The sequence below is a fragment of the Sciurus vulgaris genome, assembly GCF_902686455.1.
Source record: "Sciurus vulgaris genome assembly, chromosome: 4".
Taxonomy (NCBI): Eukaryota; Metazoa; Chordata; class Mammalia; order Rodentia; family Sciuridae; genus Sciurus; species Sciurus vulgaris.
Genome location: NC_136464.1, coordinates 57765133 through 57787618, shown reverse-complemented (window position 1 = coordinate 57787618; position 22486 = coordinate 57765133). Strand labels below are relative to the sequence as shown.

Sequence of the window (22486 nt, the reverse complement as noted above, 5' to 3'; positions counted from 1 at the left end):
GTGGGTCCCGATGGACAGATGACAGCTCACACTGCTTGCTCACATCGTGCAGCGGGATGTGGGAGAGCTGGGGTGGCCCCCTGGTCCACGTGGCCCTGAAGCCTGGCTTTATTGCCCCAGGCTGTTTTCTGCAATGCCTCTGGAGACAGCCTCGCCAGGCCACCTCTGCCCCAAGCCCGCCCTGAACCAGCGGCTGTGAGGTCAATGGCATGCCTTCCACACCTGGCCCAGGGTCCACTTCAGAAGCCACTTGCCATCACTGATTTTCCTCTCCTCCCCAACCTTGTCCCTGTTCCCCAAACAGATATGAGAAAATGACCAGTGGGATGTACCTGGGGGAGATTGTGCGGCAGATCCTGATTGACCTGACCAAACAGGGTCTCCTCTTCCGAGGGCAGATTTCAGAGCGACTCCGGACCAGGGGCATCTTTGAAACCAAGTTCCTGTCGCAGATTGAAAGGTGATGCGTGATCGAGTTTACCTGCTAGGTGTGAAACGTTCTGAATGGAATGTGATGTTATCAGGCCAGGGTTGGGCAGAATTAGAATTGAAAATCAAATCAGGAAGGCCCTGTCTGGGCATGGGCTGACACCTGGCTGCTCCCTCTCCCCAGCCACATTAGGTCACAGCCCCACGTCCCCTGAGTGCTGCTGAGAGGCAGCAGATGGCTTGAGTGGGCCTCAGAGTTCTTAGCACAAATGACTAAGTCCTTCATAGGAGTTAGATTAAGGTCCCAAAGTAATCTTCCTTTATTCCTGAAATGATGATCTGTCCATAATATGAAAGAAGAGTCTGGCAAAACAAAATCACCCATATGCTCACTGCCAAATAGAGATATTTTGCTGGGCACAGTGGGGCATGCCTATAATCCCATCTGCTCTGGAGGCTGAGTCAGGAGGACTGCAAGTTCAGAATCAGCCTCAGCAATTTAGCAAGGCCTTAAGCAACTCAGTGAGACCCTGTCTCTAGGTAAAATATAAAAAAGGGCTGGGGATGTGGCTCAGTGGTTAAGCACCTCTGGGGTCAATCCCTGGTACCAACAACAACAATAACAAAAAATAAAAACAAAAACCCAAATATAGTTATCTTGATTTTTATATTTCCTTTTAAGTTCTTGCATACATATAAACATGTTTTTAGAATTGTAGTCATATTATGTGTATCGCCCATATGTTACTTTATTCAGTTCATGGAAATGTTCATTTATGGTTCTGGTTTTTATTTTACTTTTTGTTTTGAACAGCTTTAAAATGTACAAAGAGGTAGAGGGAATAGTAAAATGAACTCACTGTTTCCATCACCGCCTTCAGCGATGATCAGTTCTTGGCTGATCTGGGTTCCTCTTTACAATTCTGTCCCCACCTCTGGGTTAGGTTAATTTGAAATAAATCCCACATTTGATGTCATCTCATATATAAATATTTCAAAATGTATTTCTAAAATATGAGTTCATTAAAAAAACATAAGCACAGCACTGTTACCAGGCCTGAAATAGGAAGTGATAAGCCTTAATCTCAAAATATCTTCTCAGTGTTCCACTTCCTGAATTGCCAAAAGACAGTGATTTATACAGTTGTTGCCATCTGTATACAAACAAGGTTCATGCATTGCATTTGATTTGTTTCCGAAATCTCTTTTCATCTACAATTTTCCCCATTCTCTCTTGTTTCTTCTTAAAACATATTTGTTGAAGAAGCTATCATCTTATGTTTCCTATTTTCTAGACTTTTCTGATTACAGCAATTAGCATTTTTCTCTGTCTCTTGTATTTTCTGGAAAACTTACATCTAAACCCAGATGCTCGGTTAAATTCAGTGTTGAATCTTGTTTTTTGTTTTTGGTTAATACCTTTAATTGCATGATTATAATTGTACAATTTCCACCAGTCAATATTTTGTATAAAACCAGTTACAATCCACCAGATTTTCAAATGCAACAATGTGTATCAAACTATACATGTATATATGCAAAGTTTACAGGCCATTATGAAGCTGTATGTTAAAAATGCCTTCAGGAAAATAAACATTCAACCAGCTCTCTCAGCTTTAAAAAATATGATTAGAAACATACATGTTAATAAAAAAATCAAAACAGTGATCGATCAAATACTGATTAATCACATTTTAAAACTTCTAAAAATCTGTACACGAGTGCACATGAGATAAAAGCCTACAAATTATTAATATAAAACTGCAGTGCTCTAATCCGACGGTTCTATGGGGCGATAGGAGGTAATTCCCTACACAGTATAAGCGAATTGTCCAGTGTTTTACACACATCGTAGGATTTCCTCTTAGAGACGCGGAGAACAAGAAGAGTAGCAGGAAGCCTCAGTAGCACATTTCAGATGAAAAGAACTTTTCAAAATCAAATGTTTTTAGGGTGAAATTTGATGAGCATTGCTTTTTAAATGCAATAGAATTGAGAGAGAGAGAAAGAGAGAGAGAGAGAGAGAGAGAGAGAGAGAGAAGCAACTGGGTCCTTCTAGATCAGTGGTTGAATTTTGGACAGGTGGCACTGAGCTGTCTGTCTTCCTTCTATGATATTACCAGTCACTGATACTCATTACTTCAGCCTTCTGAGTAGCCAGGATTACAGGCAGGTACTACACACACTCAGCTAACTTTTAATCATACAAATGTTATTCACTTATTTAAAAAATAGTTTTAAGTATATGGATAAGTAAAAGAAAGAAAAGAAGAATTACTTGTAATCCTACCAACATCTGAATAGCTTTCCTTCTATTTTTTTTTCATGTTTTTTTAAATTTTATTTTTTGGCCTGTGCATGAACTAACATTAAAATAAACCCAAAACTAAGATCAAACATAGTATTTCATAATCTATTTTTTACTGTGTCATGAATATTTTCCATGGCATTAAATATTCTCAAAAACTCAGTAGTCTTGCTGCATTTCTGAGGCTGGCCTCAAACTTGTAATCCTCCTGCCTCAACCTCCTGAGTTGCTGGGATTGTAGGCTTAATCCCTTTTCTGGCTATGTATGTTATTTCTCAGTTATTCTTTCTTGACAACTCATCTTCCCTAAGTATCTCTGAAAAAGTCAAGGATTAACTTCACATTATTTAGTTTGAGATTCAGAGCTTCATGTAAGTATCACTGATTACCACTAGATTCCTGGGAAATAATTAGGATCTAGACTGAAGTCCAGTCTGTCCCTATGATGGGTGTTTCTCTACATGTATTTACAGTTCTATTTGATTCCTTTTTAGGGGGGTACCAGACATTGAACCCAAGTGCACTTAACCACTGAGTCACATTCCCAGCCCTTTTTATTTTTTATGTAGACACAGGGTTTTGCTGAGTTGCTTAGCCCCTTGCTAAGTTGATGAGGTTAGCTGTGAACTTGCAATCCTCTTGCCTCAGCCTCCCAAGCTGCTGGGATTACAGGCATGTGCTACCATGCCTGGCTACATATTGTATCTTCATCTATTTAGTTATTCATTGAATGTATCCAGCCCTGTGTTGGCTACTGCTGAAAATATAGCTTTATTCTAGTAGGGAAGAGAAAGCAGAAAATCAGAAAAAGTTAAGCAGAAAAAATACTGGGCTCCAACTGCATGGGAACAGAGTATATGGAACTGGCCTGTGGGAGAGTGCTAGAGCTGGTGGGAGAGGGCTTGTATTTGAAGTTCTGTTCTCTGCTGTCTGGGAGGGCAAGTTGCCAGCACTCTGAACCTCAGACTCCTCTTCTGAAAAATGAGCACCTGATATGTTGGTTGCCAGTTCTAATATTAGCTCCTAGTGAGATGAGCGATATGAGCATGCCCAATACAAGAGGTACTCACACTTTGCCGTTTTTTTTTTTTTTTTCTTTTTTAAGATGATGGAACTTCTTGGGCTTGCAGAGCCTCTTGAGTTTCAGCTCTTAAGTATTCCCATTTAGCCATTGCCTGGATCATTTTCTCTTTCTTCCTGCCAGGCATGTAGGAGTGGGAGCTTTGGTCATGCTGCACGGTTCCAGCACCGTAGGGAGCAGGCGCTGACAACCCTCCTCTGCTTCCCTGCAGTGATCGGCTGGCCCTCCTCCAGGTCAGGAGGATCCTGCAGCAGCTGGGCCTGGACAGCACGTGTGAGGACAGCATTGTGGTGAAGGAGGTGTGTGGAGCCGTATCCCGCAGGGCGGCCCAGCTCTGTGGCGCAGGCCTGGCTGCCATCGTGGAGAAAAGGAGAGAAGACCAGGGGCTGGAGCACCTGCGGATCACCGTGGGTGTGGACGGCACCCTGTACAAGCTGCACCCTCAGTGAGTGGCCCTGGGAGACGGGGGATGGGGTGGGCAGGTGCTGTGCTGGTGGCTGTCTTCGGCCTGGCCCAACGTCCCCAGCTGCAGAATGGAAGGAGGCGCCCCATCCTTTGCTGCCCTTTGCTGGCAGGGAGCTTGCGTGGATAGGGAGGTCCGCTGTTGAATCTGTGACAAGCGGTGCCTCTGCTTCCGGGTGGCACCATGTGGGAATATTAGCCAACCTCTCCAAAGCCCAGTCTGCTCCTCTGTGAGAGGCCAGCAGCAGTACCCTCTACCTCTAGGGCAGAATGCACGTGGATTAAATGAGCTAATTCATATCAAGGGCTCTGCACAGTGCTTGAAAAAGATGTTATTATATTCCCACTTGACCCCATGGGATAGTAAAGAGACCTGATTATCTTGCCTGGCACTCAGCTCTTGTCAAACATGAACTGGCGGTAATTTTCTAAACTCAAAGTCAGAGGACAGAAGGACTAAGAGCCCTGTTGGGTTTGACTCCTACCTCCGCCACGGGGAAGCTGGGAGGCCTCAGGCTAGTTTCTTACCCTCTGAGTTCAGTTCTTTTTGCAGAAGGAAGACAAAAATCTTACCTGCTTGATATGTTGTTGTCAGGATTACTTTAAGTAGCTTTAATAATGAGTTATTTTATTCAATGTTTCACAATATATTTGGCAAAAATGTGATGAAATAGCTAGCTTATAAAATTTCTATCTGTGTTGAACTGTCTTCATGAAGACATTGATATTATCATGAGCCTCAGTCCTTAGCTCTTTCTCTGGTATGGATAACTTAACTAGTATATTCTCTTGGTTTTCCCCTTGGGATCACAGAGTTTTTGTCTGGCCCCCTGAACCAAAATTTAAAGAAGGGATAGGAACCACATGATTATCTCAATAGATGCAGACAAAGAACTTGACAAAATCCAACACCCTCTCGTGATTCAAGCATTCGACAAACAAGGAATAAGAAAATTTCCTTAGAAAGCATCTGTGCAAATCTACAGCTAACTTGTAATGGTACAAGAGTGAACGTTTTGCCTTTAAGCTCAGGGACAAGTCAGGAAAGTCCACTCTCACCCCTGCTCCCCAGCAATGTCCTGTCTCTAGTACTGCTGCCACGTGATCACATGGCTTTTATCTCTCAGACAAGTCTTGATTCAGGGGTGAGGTTTTCAGAAACCAGACTAAAAATATGTGACCTTCAAGGGAAAATGGAGAACAAATCTAACCGTGGCAGTTAGGCAAAATAAGTTTTCAAAGAACATTTTATTGGAAAGGCAAAGGGAACACTGTCTTTATTTGCAGATGACATGATTTCATGTAGAGAAAATTCTAAGGACTCCACACACATACTCAAAAATTATTCAAGCTACTTGACAAGTTCAGCGAAGTTCAAGATAAAAAATCAATAGATTTTGATTGTAGCTGAGTGTAGTGGTGCATGCCTGTAATTCCTACTTCTCAGGAGGCTGAGAAAGGAGGATCCTAAGTTTGAGGCTGGTCTGGGAAATTTAGTGAGACTGCCTCATAAAATAAAATGAAAAGGGTTGGGGATGTAGTTCAGTGGGAGAGCACCTCTGGGTTCATTCCCTAGTACAATAAAAAGAACAACGAAAGAGTCCATTGTACTTCTATATACCTGCAATGAACAGTCCAGAAATGAAATTAAGAAAGCAATTTCACTTATGATAGCATGAAAAGAAGAAAATACTTAGGAATATGCATAACAAAAGAAGTATAAGATTTTGCAAAACATCTAAAGACAATAAAGAAGAACTAATGTAGGTAAATGGAGAGACATCCCATGTTTATGGACTGAAGGACTTAATATGCTATGATAGCAATAACACCCAAATTGATCTACAGATTCCACACAATCCCTATCAAAATCCTATTTGGACTGGGTTTGAAGCTCAGTGGCAAAGCACTTGCCTAGCATATGTGAGGCCCTCGGTTCCATCCCTAGCACTGGAAAAAAAATTTACTGGCTTCTTTGGAGAAATTATCAAACTGCTCCTAAAATTCATATGTGTTCAATGTAAGGGACCCAGAATAGCCTAAACAACTGTGAATAATAACAAGAAAGTTGTAGAACTCACATTTCATGATTTTAAAATTGGTGATCAAGACCATGTGGTACTGGCATAACTATAGACCTACCAATCAATGGAATGCAATTGAGAATTCAGAAATAAACCCTTGGACAATTGAGTTTTGATTAAGACACCAAAACCATTCAATGGCTCCATTCAACCATGGTGTGACAACTGGATAGCCACAAACAAAACCACAAAGTTGGACACCTGCCTCCCACCATGCATACCAATGAACTCAGAATGAATCAAAGACCTGAACCTAAGAGCTAAGACTATAAAGAACCTCAGAGGAAAATGTAGGTGTAACTCTTTGTGACCTTGGATGAGGTCATGATTTCATAAATCTGACATAAAAAGAGAAAAGAAACAAGCAATGACAATAACCAAAAAAGACAAATTGTACTTCATTAAAAATTAAAAATGTTGTCAGGCATGGTGACACACGCCTGTGATCCCAGGGGCTCAGGAGGATCATGAGTTCAAAGCCAGCCTCAGCAACTTAGCAAGGCCCTAAGCAACTTAGACCCTGTTTCTAAATAAAATACAAAAAGGGGTTGGGGATGTGGCTCAGTGGCTAAGCGCCCCTGGGTTCAATTCCCAGTACCAAAATAAGTAAGGAAGTAAATAAGTTGTGCTTCAGAGGACACCATGAGGAAGAGAAGAGACTACCCATGAAATAATAGAAAATACTTGTAAATCATACATCTGACAAGAGATTTATATCTAGACAAGGCCATTTAGGACTCACTCTAAAAAGATAAATTGCTCAAATAGCCCATGGATGAAGGATGTGCAATCACCTCTAAAGAAGATATACAAATGGCTAGTAAGCACAGGAAAAGCTGCACAATATCATTAGTCCCTAGGAAAAGGTAAATTGCCTTAAGATAACATCACACCCCCTGGGATGACTATAACATGAAAGACACAGTAGCAAACATTGAGAGGATGTGATACAGTTAGAGCTCTCATACACTGAGGTGGGAATGCAAAATGGTGTGTCTACTTTGGGAAACAATCTGACAGTTCCTGAAAGAGATAAACAGAATGGACTCTATGATCCAGCAATTCTGCTCCTAGAGGTGCCCAAAGAATTGAAAGCATGTCCACCCAAGAACTTTACCCTAGCAACATTATTCATAATAGTAAAAAAGTAGAAACAACCCAAGTGTCTATCAACTGATAAGTCAGTAAATAAAATATCATGTAGTTCTATAATGGAATATTATCCTGCTATAAAAAAAGAGAATGAAGTATGGACACATGGACAACATTGGTGACCCTTGAAAACAACATGTTAAATGACCAACATCAGACAGTAAAGGTCATCTAATGAAATGTTGTATCATTTCATTATATGAAATGGTATAAATGCACAATGGAATGTTATTCAGCATAAAGAAGAATAAAATCATGGCATTTGCAGGTAAATGGATGGAATTGGAGAATATCATGCTAAGTGAAATAAACCAATCCCAAAAAAACCAAAGGCCGAATGCTTTCCCTGATAAGTGCATGCTGATGCATAGCGGGGGCGGTGGGTGGGGGTAAGAGAAGAAGGGAGGAATTTTGGATTATGTAGAGGGAAATGAGAGGGGGAGGGGGCAGGAGTATGAAAGATGGTGGAAGGAGACAGACATCATTACCCTACGTGTATGATTACACGAATGGTGTGAATCTACATAGTATACAACTACAGAAATGAAAAGTTGTACCCCATTAGTGTACAATGAACCAAAATGCAGTCGATAAAAATTAAAAAAAGAAAAACAGAATGAGCAAATCTATATAGATAGAACATAAATTGGTGGTTGCTGGGATATCCTGTGGATGTGAATGCAAATGACTACATTAGTAGGTATAGATTTTTCTTCTTTCTTTTTCCTTGTTCTTTGCATCAGACTTTTTTACTTTTTACTTTTGTATTTTTTTATTTTTTTCATACCTGTATATAGAGTAATAATGTGTCTCATTCTACCATCCTTCCCATCCCCACCACCCCACCCCTTCCCTCACTCCCCTCTGCATAATCCAAAGTTTCCTTCATTCTTCCCTACCCACCTCCCACTATGAATCGGCATCTGCTTATCAGAGAAAACATTTGGCCTTTGGTTTTGGGGGATTGGCTTATATTACTTAGCATGACATTCTCCAGCTCCATCCATTTACCTGCAAAGGCCATAATTTCATTCTTCTTTAATTCCATTGTGTATATATACCACATTTTCTTTATCCATTCATCTGTTGAAGGGCATCTAGGTTGGTTTCCTAGTTTAGCTATTATGAGTTGAGCTGCTATAACATTGATGTAACTCTGTCCCTCTAGTATGCTGATTTTAAGTCGTTTGGGTATAAATGAGGAGTGGGATAACTGGGTCAAATGGTGGTTCCATTCCAAGTTTCCTTAGGAATCTGGTATGGAGTTTTCTTTTAGGATAATGGTGATAGTTGCACAGCTTTATGAGTATGCTAAAAATTATTGAATTGTATAATTACTGAAGGGAAAAAACACAAAAAACAAAAGCAAAGCAAAACTTCCTGCTGGAGTGGTGACTGCCAAGCCATTTTCTGCTCTGTCCCAGGTGGTGCGGGGCTTACCACCAATAAGACCCCAGGGAGCTGCAGTGGTTTGCCAAAGTTCGTCCTCTGGCTGGGTGTTAGAGTTGGCTCAGAACCTGCTTTGGCAGGCTGACCCTCCAAGATGACCAGCACCTGTACCAGTCAGGTGCCCAGGATTCCCTGGCTACATGCCCAGGCCTCTGTTAAACACACCTTGGCCCCCACACTAGCCTGGTGACTCTGGCTCCAAACGTGCCCATTCGGATGGAGTTGATACCCCAAAAGACAGTGGAGAGGGTCCAAGTCCCACCGTGATTAAGGCAGTATGCTTCATGGAAAATTGAAAGGGAGGGATGAAGGATGGGTGGATAAGCAACAGGGCAGAATTTTAACTTGTGGAGTCTGGGGAGAGGGTTACAGATGTCCATTGCACTAGTCTTTCACTTTTCTCTAAGTGTAAAACTCGTCAAAGTAAAAAGTTGGGGAAAAGTTTAAACCATAAATAAATAAATGAAGGAAGGTTTTGGATAAAGACAAGCCTGGTTCAAATCTTGATCAACTGACGAGTTGTACAAAGTCAGACACATTTCTGAATGATTTCTTTATGTGGTAGAGAGAGTCGTAATTATTTCTGAAGCCTTATTTGTTATTCTTTGTTATTCTGTATGGAAAACACCTAGAATAATCCCTGGCATAAATAGTTGCTCAAGAAATGGCACAATTTAAACAGATGTTTAAGAAGCGACGTAGACGCCTTAGAAGTGATCTGGAAGGACCAATCCAGATCAGAATATTTATAACTGTGCTTATCCATCCGCAAGGGTTGATGACGCTTCTCTCTTGTCCACAGCTTTTCTCGAGTATTGCAGGAGACAGTGAAAGAACTGGCCCCCCAGTGTGACGTGACGTTCATGCTGTCAGAAGACGGCAGTGGGAAGGGAGCAGCTCTGATCACCGCTGTGGCCAAGAGGTTCCAGCAGTCGCGGAAGGAGAACTAGGAGTCCCTAAGTCGGGCCTGATGCACCTGGGATACTCATCAGCCCTTCCTCTGGCAGATGAGAGTGGGTCAGGGACCAAGAGGCCACCTGCTGGCTGACTTCACCTTCTCAGTGGCTGAAAGGGAACCCCAGGTTCTTGGGTACTCTTAGCATCTTGTTACCGGTTTTACAGTGGCATTATATGACATCCCCCTGGGTATATTTGGCCACAGTGGCCCAACTTGTGAAATTGAAGTATCTGGCCCAAGAGATCCCCTTTCTGTAAATATTTCAGTAGATTCCTTAGTGTCAATTCCTGTGGCTTTGGGTCCTGTGGCTGCTGGGTTTGGAAGCAACAATCAATCTGCCCCTGTGGCCTGGATGCTGGAGGAGTAGACTGGGCCCTCTCCTGTGGACGGACAATTCAAAGGACGAGAGACACATGCAATAAACTAGGGGATTATGATCTAACTGGCCTTGAACTCATCATGTTGACTTCCAATGCGAAGCGAGAACTAAGACTGTGGATAGTTCAGCCCGAGATGCATTGGTGCTGGTGGCCCTGGTGCTCCACAGGAATCTTGCCATGCTTGCAGGACGCTGTAGGAGCACCCTGTGGGATTCTGTTCCTCAGTGTGCGTGCCCTGGCGTGTGCTTGAGGCATCTGTTTTGTGTGTGTGTGTGGTTTGTGTTGCTACTGTTGAGAGCTGTTTCAAGGACTGCTAGGTATACGAAATCCAGCAAATGAATAAAAATCTTTGGTTTCCCAAGAAACTTGGCATGAGGCATTGATCTTTCCTGTGGGAGGCTCACTGGGTATCTCCACGCCCTGTTGGTTGGATAAGGAAGTCATAGAGTCAGGAGGCGCTGAGGATTTCTCTACTCCAAAATTGTTCCAACTGGAGGAAATATGTGGGCTCTCTTCTACAATATCCTTAACAGACCATGCACAGTTCACTTCTGAACTGGAGTTGACTGGGGGGTCCTTTCAGCCTCCAGGGTGACATTTCCCTCCCTAAACTGGGCCCCTCCCCCACACCCCATGTATCTCCATTCTGTTCTCCAGAACTGTGTGGAACTGGCCTGTCCTTGACCCTTTCTCCAGTGGATGTTCCATCTCCCTCTCTCTCTTTCATTCCCTCCACCTACTCTTTCTCTGAACTGTCTGTGACTTTCTTGTCATAGAGTTACATCCTTATCGGGCCTAGTAGATTATAAAATCATTTTTTCTCCCCTGTACTTGGGGATGGAATCCAGAGGTGCTCTACAACTGAGCTACATCTCCAGCCCTTTTATTTTTATTTTGAGACAGGGTCTCATTAAATTGCTTAGTCTGGCTTCAAACTTGCAATTCTCCAGCCTCAGCCTCCCAAATTGCTGAGATTACAGGCATGGGCCACCAGGCTCAGATTATTATAATCTCTTCCTCAGACATGTTTTTGTGTTGCTCAAGTGTCAGGAGTGCTGAGTCATTCTTATTTCCACTTACTGAAGAGAGGCATGATGGGAAAAAAAAAAAAAAACCTTTATCTTTGGAAAAATTGGAGGGGCATCACAGAGGGCTGGGTTGATTTCATTTTATGCACTAAATTACACACTTAATTACATAGTACTTCAACTCCAGTAAGAGTGGTGGGCTACCTCTGCAGGAAGAGATGATTCCCTGTGCCAAACGTCACCCACTACTGAAGCATTCTGCAGACAGAATGCTGGAGGCTGCGTCCAAAACAGTGAGATGGAGGCTGGGAACAGATGAGGGATCTGAAGGGACCCAGGAAATATTTTTACATACATTCCATTCAATAAATATGTATGATGATTCTTCCCAGAGCAGGTCCTAGATTAATCAAAATTAACTATATATATATATATATATATATACACATACATATATATATTATATACACACACATTTATATATATATATACATATATATACATACATATATATATACACATGTTTATATGTAAGGTTAAATATCCCTGGAGAAATGTACAAATTTGTTCAATTAATCTTTTTTGTATTTTGAGGTTATGCCTCTTTGGAGAAATCATCACCTTTTGAGATTTGTCTTACTGAACCCCAAACCAGGCTGTTCTTGTTATCTTTCCCCAGTTCTCTCCTTCCTTGGTAACATTCCTAGGTTTCCAGCCTTTCTTCTCCCTGGAAGAGGCTGCCAGGGTCTCTTTATTCAGCATCCTTCCTGGATGGGTGATGTGTACCAGAGATTCACATCACTGTCACCAAGCCCTCCATAACCTGGTCTCCTGGCACACACTTGGTAGGTTAGAGGAGGTCATCCAATTTATCTTCTAGATCTGGTTTCTTAGAAGGAAAAAGAGCCTGAGGTTTCTAGGCAACCTTGCACATTCTAACGAATTGATGGCATCATAGAATCCTTGAACTAGAACTGGAACTCTAGAGAGGTCAGACATCCATCTTGTGACTTTGCACTGGCCAGCCCCTGAAACACCTGGGGCAAAGCAGGCCAGCTTCTCAGTTTACTAAGCAAGACCAGCAACCATACAACAGGTGAGCAGAACCCACAGACTTTTCCTCTTAAAACGAACATTGCGACCTCTTTCTATTTGTCCTTCTTCAGAAATCTTCTTTTGTCTTTTTTCCATCGGCAGGAAAGGGTACTCCAGGAGAATAAGGACTTGGGTCTTCTTCCCGTTGTCCCCAGAGCCTGCCACCGTGACTGGCATTGAATAGCTATTGGCCAGTTCTCTGATGAATGAATGCTCGAACAAGCACACGGATGAATTACTGCTCTCCTTTGAACCGCCCCATTCTTCTGCCTCACCTGAGGGGACTCAAGCCCCACGCACAGTAGCTTCTGTATAAATGATGGCTCAATGGGCACCAAGCCCTGTTCTAGGCACTAAGGACTCAAAGAAGCATGACACCTCTACTGCCCTGTAAGAACGTATAGGCTGCAGGGAAAGAAAGGTGTGTAACTACCTGTAATCCAACCTGGTAAACAGGGCCAAGGGAAAGGCGCACTTCTGGACCACGCCTACATCCTTTAGATCAGGAACTCGCAGATGTGTGTGTGAGCATCGTATACTTTGTGGATAGCAGGAAAGCTATGGATTCTTTTCCAGAATGTTTTTTATCTTGTTGTGTTTTGCTTGTGGTACTGGGGATTGATCCCAGGGTGCTCTATTGCTGAGCTACGTCTCCAGCCCTTTTTATTTTTTTTCAGACAAGGCCTCATAATTTGCCCAGGCTGGCCTTGAACTTGTGATCCCCCTGCCTCAGCCTCCCAAGTTGCTGGGATCACAGGCATGTGTCATGGCCCTGGCTTCTCAGAGTGTTTTTAAATGCATAAAATGCATAGAATTACAAAAGAAGCCAATGGTATTGAATTATGTAGTTAAGAAAGCGGAGCTGGGCATGGTGGCACACAACTGTAATCCCAGCAGCTCTGGAAACTGATGCAGGAGGATTTTGAGTTCAAAGACAGGCTCAGCAACTTAGTGAGATCCTGTCTCTAAACAAAAAATTTTGAAAAACAAAGAGCTGAGGATGTGGCTCAGTGGTTAAGTGCCCCTGGGTTCAAACCCTGGTATAAAAAAAAAAAAAAAAAAGTGGTGAAATAGTAATACGTGTTTTTCTTTATTAATGCATTATGTAACAAGATCCTACAAAACCTAATAACAATTATAAATTTTGAAGTCTGATGCATTTAAGCAGTATTTTGAGACATTTGCAACAACAGTAATGAAACTATCTGTACTTTCTACTAGAGACAAAGTCATAAATGCTGCTAACACTGATGTAGCTCTCTCTAGAAGTATTTAGAATTGCATCTTTGTTTTGTGTATGCTATTCTATAATGTTGAATGGATTTTCCTTTTATCTCTTTGCTATGCTATGCCTTTTCAATCTGAGACCCTTTTTTTTGTTTGTTTGTTTGTTTTGCCAGGAAATGTATCTTGTTTTGCTTTTTTCAAATATTTTCAATCTTTTTACTTCCTCTCTTGCTAGCACTTCGATTATCTAAATGTTGGCATTTCTACTATTTTCCCACATTGTTTAACTTATCAAAAGAAATTATCTATTTCTTTTTCATGGCTGCTAACTCAGAGACTTCCTCAATTCGATCTTCCAATTCAACAGTTCCTTCTTTAGCTGCATCTATTCTGACAGGTGTATATCTATCTGTTGTGTCTTTGGCCTTCTATTTTCTAAACAGTATGTTTCAAAGAACAAAAGTCTTTAATTTTGATGAAGTTGATTTATTATTTTTTCTTTTATAGCTAATGTTTTTTGTGTCTTACCTAAAAAAAAAAATTAAATATGAAACAAACCCTAAAAGCTTTGCCTAAGTTTTCATTATCTTATTTTTTCATCTTCCCATATTATGCACTTGGTTTGTGATATTTCTAGTTCTTTTTTCTTCTTTCTGTGGGTTTTCTTTTTGTTGTCGGTTTGTTTTTTGGAGACAGGATCTCACCATGTTGCCCAGGCTGGTTTTGGATTCACAGGCTCAAGTGGTCCTCCTGCCTCAGCTTTTCCAGTGTCTTGAACTGCAGACACTTGCCACTCTGCCTGTTAGAATTCTTCTAATTCTCTTTCTGATTTCACATCTCTTTCATGTGTTTATTTTCTTCTTCATTTTATTATATCTATCATCCCTATTTTACATTCTTGGTCTCTTCGTTCTAGTATTTCTTGCTTTAGACAGCATGTTTCCCAGTTTATTGACTTTTTTCCAGGTGGTTCTTGCCCTGATATCTGATGGGTTTTGCCTGGTGAGCTTAGATTCAAGAAGGATCACCCTGTGCTCTGTGTTGGAATGTGACCTGGGTCAGGGCCACCCCAGCCTGATTTCTGTGAGAGAGGAGAGGCAGAATTCTAGGACAGAAAGTCTTGGGCACCCCCAAATCCTCAGGAAAACAGTCCTGTGAGCCCCAAGCACCTCTTGGGCAGTGTTTTAGGAACTGGCCTTTGACCTCTTAGGAGTAGCAGTGCCTAAAGGAGACATCTCACCAGGTCACCAGGTGGGGATTGGAAAGGAGACATCAGGGGGTGGGGGAGGACTGCACCTGCTTCCAGCTCGTCACCCAAACAGAACTCAGCCCTGCTCCTCCTTCATGATCACCTGTGCTGAGCTCGCAGGTTTTCCTATCACTAGTGAAGGATCAGGAAACAATTGTCTTAGGTTACATATAGAGAGCAGCGGAAGCTGAATTTATGTATTAACTTTTTGTGGGACGGGGGATGGAACCCAGGACCTCACACATGCTAAGCACACATTCTCCAACTGAGCCACACCCCGGGACCGGAAGCAGAATTTAAATTGTTCTTCTCAGGGCTGCACCCCACCTCCTCAAATTCTATCCCAACACTAAAAACAAACAAACAAACAAAACCCCCTCTTCTCTAACTTCTTATTTTTACCTACAGAAACAGTTATTTCTTACAGTGCAATTGATACACAGGGGTATGTTGTTTTTGTTGTCAGTGGTGATAAAAATGTTACTATATGTTACTCTTTTTGTTTTGGTTTAACAAGAAACTTTATGATCTGTCATCCTTTGCATTTTTATAGCTCCTTAGAAGCCTGCATAAAATTCTATTGACCAGGTTCCCTAGGGCTGATAAAAACAATTTGTTTTATAGTGAACTACGGAGGGATAAAGGACAGGGCAGGGCACAAAATTAGATCTTCTGGTGGGATTAAAGCTGAGGGGGCAGAGGAAACCAGCGTGACGGTTCCCAGGAAAACTGACAGGTTAGCCAACATCTGGGCTGGGTCCATCTTCTGGGAACCATTCTGACACTTAAAGCACTTGTTCCAAAACACTCGGTGACTGCTGGCCCCTTGGCCCCCTGGCTTGCTTTCTTTGACTATAAGTCCGTTTGACCTGTTTTGTCTAGGAGGCTTCGGGAAGCCCAACCCCCACTCTCCCCCGTGCCTGGTATGTAGAAGGCAGCATTTGCAGGGTCACATCAGGAACCCATCTCTCCCCTCAGAGAGAGCTGGAGCTCCATGGTTAGACCCTGGCCCAGATCCTAGTCTGTCTGCTTCTGCGTCTGCTTGTGAGGTCAAGGAATGCTTTGGGGTGGACTGGCCTGGGATGGAAGCGCGGGTCTGGACTGATGGACAGCGCCTGGGTTCTGCACAAAAGACAATTGAATTGTAGCTCAGTTCCTGTGATAACCCTGTCCCCGCCCTCGGCTTCCAGGGGCTGGAAGCCTGTGGGAGCACATAGCTGGCATTTTTGCTTGAGATTAGGAAGTCTTTTGCTACCTCTGAGAAGAAGCTTGAATTCAATGGACTGTTGTGGTAGGATGGAGTCATTTTTACTTTTTTTTTTAAGGGAAAAAAAAAAAAAAGAAACTCGAGATTTGGCTCAGGTTGTTACAAGGCGGTGGGATGATGAGCTCTCTCTCCAGTGTTTGGCGAGAAGCCACTTTATGTGGTCACATCGTTTGTTTGTCCGGCATCATCAACAGAATAGAGAAGCCATGATCCCAGCAGCTTTGGAGGTGTGAGTATTCACTGTGACTCTCCAAAGACGATCTTCAAGCAAGAAGGGTCAGAGCCTCATTTCATAGTAAGTTTCTTTTCTTTTCTTTTCTTTTTTTTTGGTACTGGAGATTGAACCCAGGGACGCTTTACCACCGAGCAACACCCCCAGCCCTTTATATATATTTTATTAGAGACAAGGTCTCACTGAGTTGCTTAGGGCCTTGCTAAGTTTGCTCATCACGATCCTCCTGCCTCAGCCTCCTAAGTCTCTGGGATTACAGGTATGCACCTAGTAAGTTTCTTTTGAGTTTTTGATTGATGCTATATTACCACTTAAGGACTGACATCATTTCCAGATGGTGGTCCCCTGGGAACCTTCAGAGGCCTGGAAGGACAGACGCTCTGGTTGGTGGTGGGATGACCAGGCTGAGAAGTAGGGTCCTGTGCGGTATGTCTCCCCGATCTTTAGGAGGTCTGTCTTTGACATGGGCTAGTCATCTCTCTGCCCTCTTCCTTGGGTCATGAAGGATGTCTGGACGGCAAGCAAGTTCAAGTTTGAAAGAGAATTTAATCTGTTCATTTGTACTCTGCCTGTTTTACTTCCTCTGAGTCGTGTCTTTGTTTTGGTAGTAGGGATTGAACCCAGGGTGCTTAACCACTGAGTCACATCCCCAGCCCTATTTTGTATTTCATTTAGAGACAGGGTCTCACTCGGTTGCTTAGCACCTCGCTTTTGCAGAGGCTGGCTTTGAACTCGCGATCCTCCTGCCTCAGCCTCCCGAGCCACAAGTTGTGTCTTTTATTAGCATGTTCTTGAGAATGGAACATGTCCAGGGTTGACTTTGGTTTCTTGATTTGGAAAAGAAATTGGGTAGTGATTAATTGCATGTAGACCGAAGAGGTGGGTTTTCAGGATGTGCTGAATGGTCCCGGAATGTACGCATGAACGTACAATTGGTCGGATGTGACAAGGAACCTCAAAATGAAACAAGAAACATGTTTCCCCAGAAACTAAGTAGGTCTTAGGCTGTGAAGTAGGTAATACCTGTGGAAAGAAATGATAGTTTGGGTCAGCCAAGTCATGAATGCAAAACTTAAGATGACCCACAGGGGAGAGGGGCCAGTGGTCTGGACGACCCTGGAGAACTTGGTCATTTGGAAAATCCGGTCCTTCTGACTTCTGACCTTCCCCACCAATCTGCAAAGCTAACCCCTGTCAGCTGGCCCAGCCTAAGGGCCTGTGAACATGAAGTGTCCATCACTTCCTTTCTTGTTTTAATTAACGTCCAGGTTTTTCTTCTACACTTCGGTTGGCTGGTGGCTGTGTCTTCATTAAGACCCGTGGGTAAGCATGGCTGTCATTCTTTTGCAGTCGTGAGGAAGGATAAGAGGGTTTACCATGCAGGGAAGGCTGAGGGAGGCAGATCTCACCTCAGATTTACCCAGCAGAAAAGGCTGCTTTGAAGAGGGGGGGATCCCCCTGTCTGGATCTTGTCTGAGTTCCGTCTGGGTTATGGTCTGAATGTTTATCCTCTGCCTCCCAAATCCATACGTTGAAAGCTGATTCCCAGTGTGACTTTTAGAGGTGGAGCCTTTGAGAGGTGATGACATCAGAGATACAGCCTGCGTGAGTAGGAGATCCCAGGGGGCTTGTTTGCCCCTTCCACCATGTGAGGTCACAGCAGAAGCTGCCATGTATGAGAAATGTGTGTTCAGGGGGTGCTGGTGATCCCAGCAACTCAGGAGGCTGAGGTGGGAAGATCTCAAATTCAAGGCCAGACTCCGCAATTTAGTGAGGGCCTAAGCAACTTAGTGAGACCCTGTCTAAAATAAAAAATAAAAAGGACTGGATGTGGCTCGGCAGTAAAACCCCTCTGGGTTCAATCCCCAGTATCAATAATGATAATGTCATTTCACTTCCTAGAGCCTAATGCCCTGGGTAATTGATCTCTGAATTGCTAAAATCCTTGTAGTTTATCCCCCATGCCCCCATCAAACAACTTATTCTGTTTCCCTTTACAACTGCTGACCCATATTAGACCGTCCAGAATCTCGTTCATAAATTCCTCTTTCATGCGGTGAACATGAGTGAAAGAGAACCAGGATCTATCAGATTTTGAATGAGCAAATCCACTCGTCTGTAGGCATCTAGAATGTGGGTTGTTAAAACAGACTGACTCCAAAGTTTTCACCTGACGAGGCCTAGGGCGTGGGCTGGGCACGGGCATGTCTAACAGGTTCCAGCTGTCGCTGCTGGAGCAGGGACCACTCCGTGGGCACCCATGCCCTAGAGGACATGGACCAGGTTCTCCCACTCGCTCATTTCCTTCCTTCCTTCCTCCCTCCCCCTCTCTCTCTCTCTCCCTCCTTCCTTCCTTCCTTCCTTCCTTCCTTCCTTCCTTCCTTCCTCCCTGCCTTCCTCCCTCCCGCCCGCCCTCCCTCCCTTCCTTCCTTCCCTCCTTCCTTCCTTCCTTCCTTATGCTAAGGATCGAACCCAGTGCCTCACACATGCTAGGCAAGCGCTCTGCCTATCAAGGCTCCCTTGATAAACTCTGACCAGAGAATTCCAGTTCCAAAGCCATTTCCTCCAGGAAGCCTCCCAGGGTTAGAATTTATGCCTGTCCTCTAGGACAGCTACCACAGCTCAAAGTTTACACCGCAATTCATGTGGTGTCTGAATTAGTATCTCCCGACTCCAGAGACTGTAAGCTCCATACGGACAGGATTTAAGAAGAGTAGGGAAGTCATGGGGTGGCTGGGTGGGGGAGCTGGCGAGTCGCCCCCAGGATTGTACGCGATAAAAGAGGGTGAAAGAACAGGGAGCTTTTTGTCCCCAAAGAACAAAGGAAGGGGAGGGAGGAAGAAGGATGTGGGTGGCCTGGGACAGTCATTGGAACTTTTGGCTTGTCACTTCTATCCCAGTTCTAGCTGGTACCAACCAGAGCTTCTCCTTCTCTATTTTGCCACAAACCGGGGCATTTCTTTACAGATTTAATTCATTAATTTATTTATTTTTCTGGTACAGGGGAATCGAACCCAGGGGTGCTTAACCACTGAGCCGCATCCCCAGCCCTTTGTTTTTATTTGGAGACAGGGTCTCACTGAGTTGCTTAGGGCCTTGCTAAGTTCCCGAGGCTGGCTTTGACTTGCAGTCCTCCTGCCTCAGCCTCCCGAGCTGCTGGATGACAGGCGTGTGCCACCGTTCTTCACAGATTTTAAAACCTGGTTGGTTTATTAGCTCTGAGCTGTAGCAGCTCAGACTCCCAGCTGCAGCGGCCAGAAAAGAGTCCAGGTGCCAGGGCTGAAGAGACCTGAGTTCAAAGTCCAGTGGGTACGGGACCTGACTTCTCTACACTTTGGCTCCCCATCCACAGGGAGCTCTGCCCCCACAGTGTTGCTGGGACGTTTTCCAGAGGCAGATGCCTGTGAGTTCCTAGCACAGTGCCCGGTGCTGTGAAGCTTCCCTGCACGGAGCTGCCATGTTACCATCTTCATGTCACTGTCCTCACTGTCGGTCACCATCCCCCTCTCCCTCCACATGGGGTTTCTGTGACGTTCCAGTGGGACACAGGACTGTTACCCAGAGAGCACTGTCTGAATGTCAAGGGCACCCAAGTGCCCAGCCTCTGCCCACGAGGCCCACATAACAGCCAAAGCTGAGCCCTTGTTTCCACAGGATGCTGGCACAGGCTCTGCCCCTTCCGGTCCTTTGGTGACTCTTGATTTTATGACAAATGCATCTTTTGTCTCTGTCTGTTCTCAGGACTCCAACGAATCATCTGAAGAACACTGTTACCCAGAGCATTGATCCCAAGAGAGACCGGAGGCTGAACACCGCCCCCACGCGCCTCGGGCCAAGAGTCCCCAGTCGGGGCACAAGGACAGCATATGTGGTCCTTTTGGAAAAAACGGGAGTGAGCCCAAGTGAAGAGCCAGCAGAGGTGACTCAGGTTAACCCGAGGCAAGTGACTGGGGCCTGGGCTGGGGCTGCCATCCATGGTGTCTCACCCCCACTGCAGGCAGCCGCTCTGCAGTAAGTAGAAGAAAGATGCTCAAGTCTCAGGATCTGAAAGGGTAGATCCTGGCATTTAAAGCCACGTGTAGTTGGATGCGGTGGCGCACCTGTAATCCCAATGACTAGAGAGGCTGAAGTAGGAGGATCGCGAGTTTGAGGCCGGCCTGGGCAACTTAGTGAGACCCCTGTCTCAAAATAAAATTCAAAAATTTAAGAACGGGCCGAATGTAGCTCAGTGGTGGGGTGCTTGCCGAGAGTGCACACAGCACTGCGTTCAATCCCCAATGTCACCAAAAAATAAAATAAAAATCCGTGTATTTTACTCATGAGGGCCAGAGGAGGGCAAGCACTCTCCCAGGGTTAACAAACGCAGTGATTTGAAATGGACCCAAACTTACTACAGTTGACTGGACTAATGCTTTTTTTTTTTTTTTTTTTTTTTTTAGGTACTAGGGCTTGAACTCAAGGGTCTACCACTGAGCCACATCCCGAGCCCCTGCTCTTTTTATTTTGAGACAGGGTCTCACTAAATGGCTTAGGGCCTTGCTAAGTTGCTGAGGTTGGCCTGGAACCTGAGATCCTCCTGCCTCAGCCCCTGAGTCCCCTAGGATTACAGGCGAGGGCCCACCATGCAGGGGTTACTAATGCCATTTTTAATATGGTTTAATAAAGGCAGGGGTTGTACTGGTTTTCATCACGGCTGGTTTGGTTGCAAAAACATCTCTCTTTCTCTATTGATCTAAGTATCTAAACAGATGCTCTGCTATTGAGGGCCAATGTAATACCGTTTTTTTAAATGTGGGAGTTGTAACCAGCCTGACCTCAAATCTCAGCCTGACCTCAAATCTCAGATGCTAGCATCTGGATGGCCTGAGGAAGTTTGACCTCTTTGAGACTTAGCTTTCTCATTTCTAAAGTGGGGATAATGGTACTTACCAAGAGGTCTTGTGCCCAAGTCCTTCAGGGCACGCCTCCTGGCGGGTTCCTAAGGGCAGGGGAGCACATTCACTGAATGGTCTACTGGCCATACCTGGAAAGGAACGAGAAATGAAGACATTAGCAAAGGCTAAGGAATCATAGATTTCTCTGTTTTTAAATTGCTGAGATATGCCAACCCAGTGGTACAGGCCTGTAATCCCAGTGGCTCAGGAGACTGAGGCAGGAGGATCTCAAATTCCAGGCCAGTTTCAGCAATTTAGGAAGGCCCTAAGTAACTCGGTGAGATTCTGTCTCTGAATAAAATATGAAAAAAAGGCTGTGAATGTGTCAGTGGTAAAGCACCCCTCTGGGTTCAACCCCAGCATCAAAACAAAACAAAACAAAACAAAATATCAGGATCTCTAAATTCAAACAAATGACCTAAGAAATAAAGCATCTGAACTGTATTCTATTGAAGCCTGTGCCAGAATGTTTTGAAAGGGCGACACTTGGTTTTTACAGATATTTTAGGTCCAGGGAGAAAGAGCGAGGAGCACGCTTCTGGACAGAACCTTGACAGTCTTGAGAGAGAGGCTCTATGAAGGTCCCAGAGCAATTGGAGCCACCGGGAATGCCAGTTCCCAGCAAGAAGGGGGTGTGTGTGCAGGATGGAACCGCTCACGTGGTGACCAGAGGAAATGCTCCCCTGCCCCTTCTACAAGATCTCTAGACCAAGTGCATTGAGTGACCTCCCAAAAGAGTGCCTAGGGTCTGTCCCCAAGGTTCCTTCCCTTCCCCCCACTCCTGTCTCCTGGGTAACAGCAGGTTGTAAGCAGAGGAAGAAGAAAGGGGGCACTTCTTCTCTGTCATCCTGTGGATCCCTGGGACTTTTAGGACATCAGCACCAAAGAGAAAAGGGTAACTTGGATTCTCTGTAAAGTGCATAGAGTTTGAACTGGGCTGGGGAATCTCCGGCACTCAGAAAGGAAGGTAAGAGTGTGTGCAGAATCCGTAGAAATTGTAAGTCTGTCTCATGTAGTTAGGAGAACGTCTTTTTATAAAAACAGAGTTAAATCGTAAGTGGCAAAGCATATGTTGTGTACATGCTCGGCTTTGGACTGGGTCAGCTATTGGAATTTGATTAGCACGGCTGATGGAGCTGGAGGGGCCTCCT

The 22486-nt window shown here is 44.1% G+C and overlaps 1 protein-coding gene across 1 annotated transcript in view; it reads left to right on the top strand.

The window, feature by feature from the left end:
- The window catches only part of HKDC1 (hexokinase domain containing 1), a 49364-nt gene extending 39092 nt beyond the window's left edge, over nt 1-10272 (top strand). Inside the window, 3 exon segments of the mRNA XM_079135769.1 lie at nt 305-460; nt 4030-4263; nt 9768-10272. Of these exon segments, the coding sequence (XP_078991895.1) occupies nt 305-460; nt 4030-4263; nt 9768-9915 (538 nt within the window). The 3' untranslated portion in view covers nt 9916-10272.
- The last annotated feature ends 12214 nt before the right edge of the window (nt 10273-22486 follow it).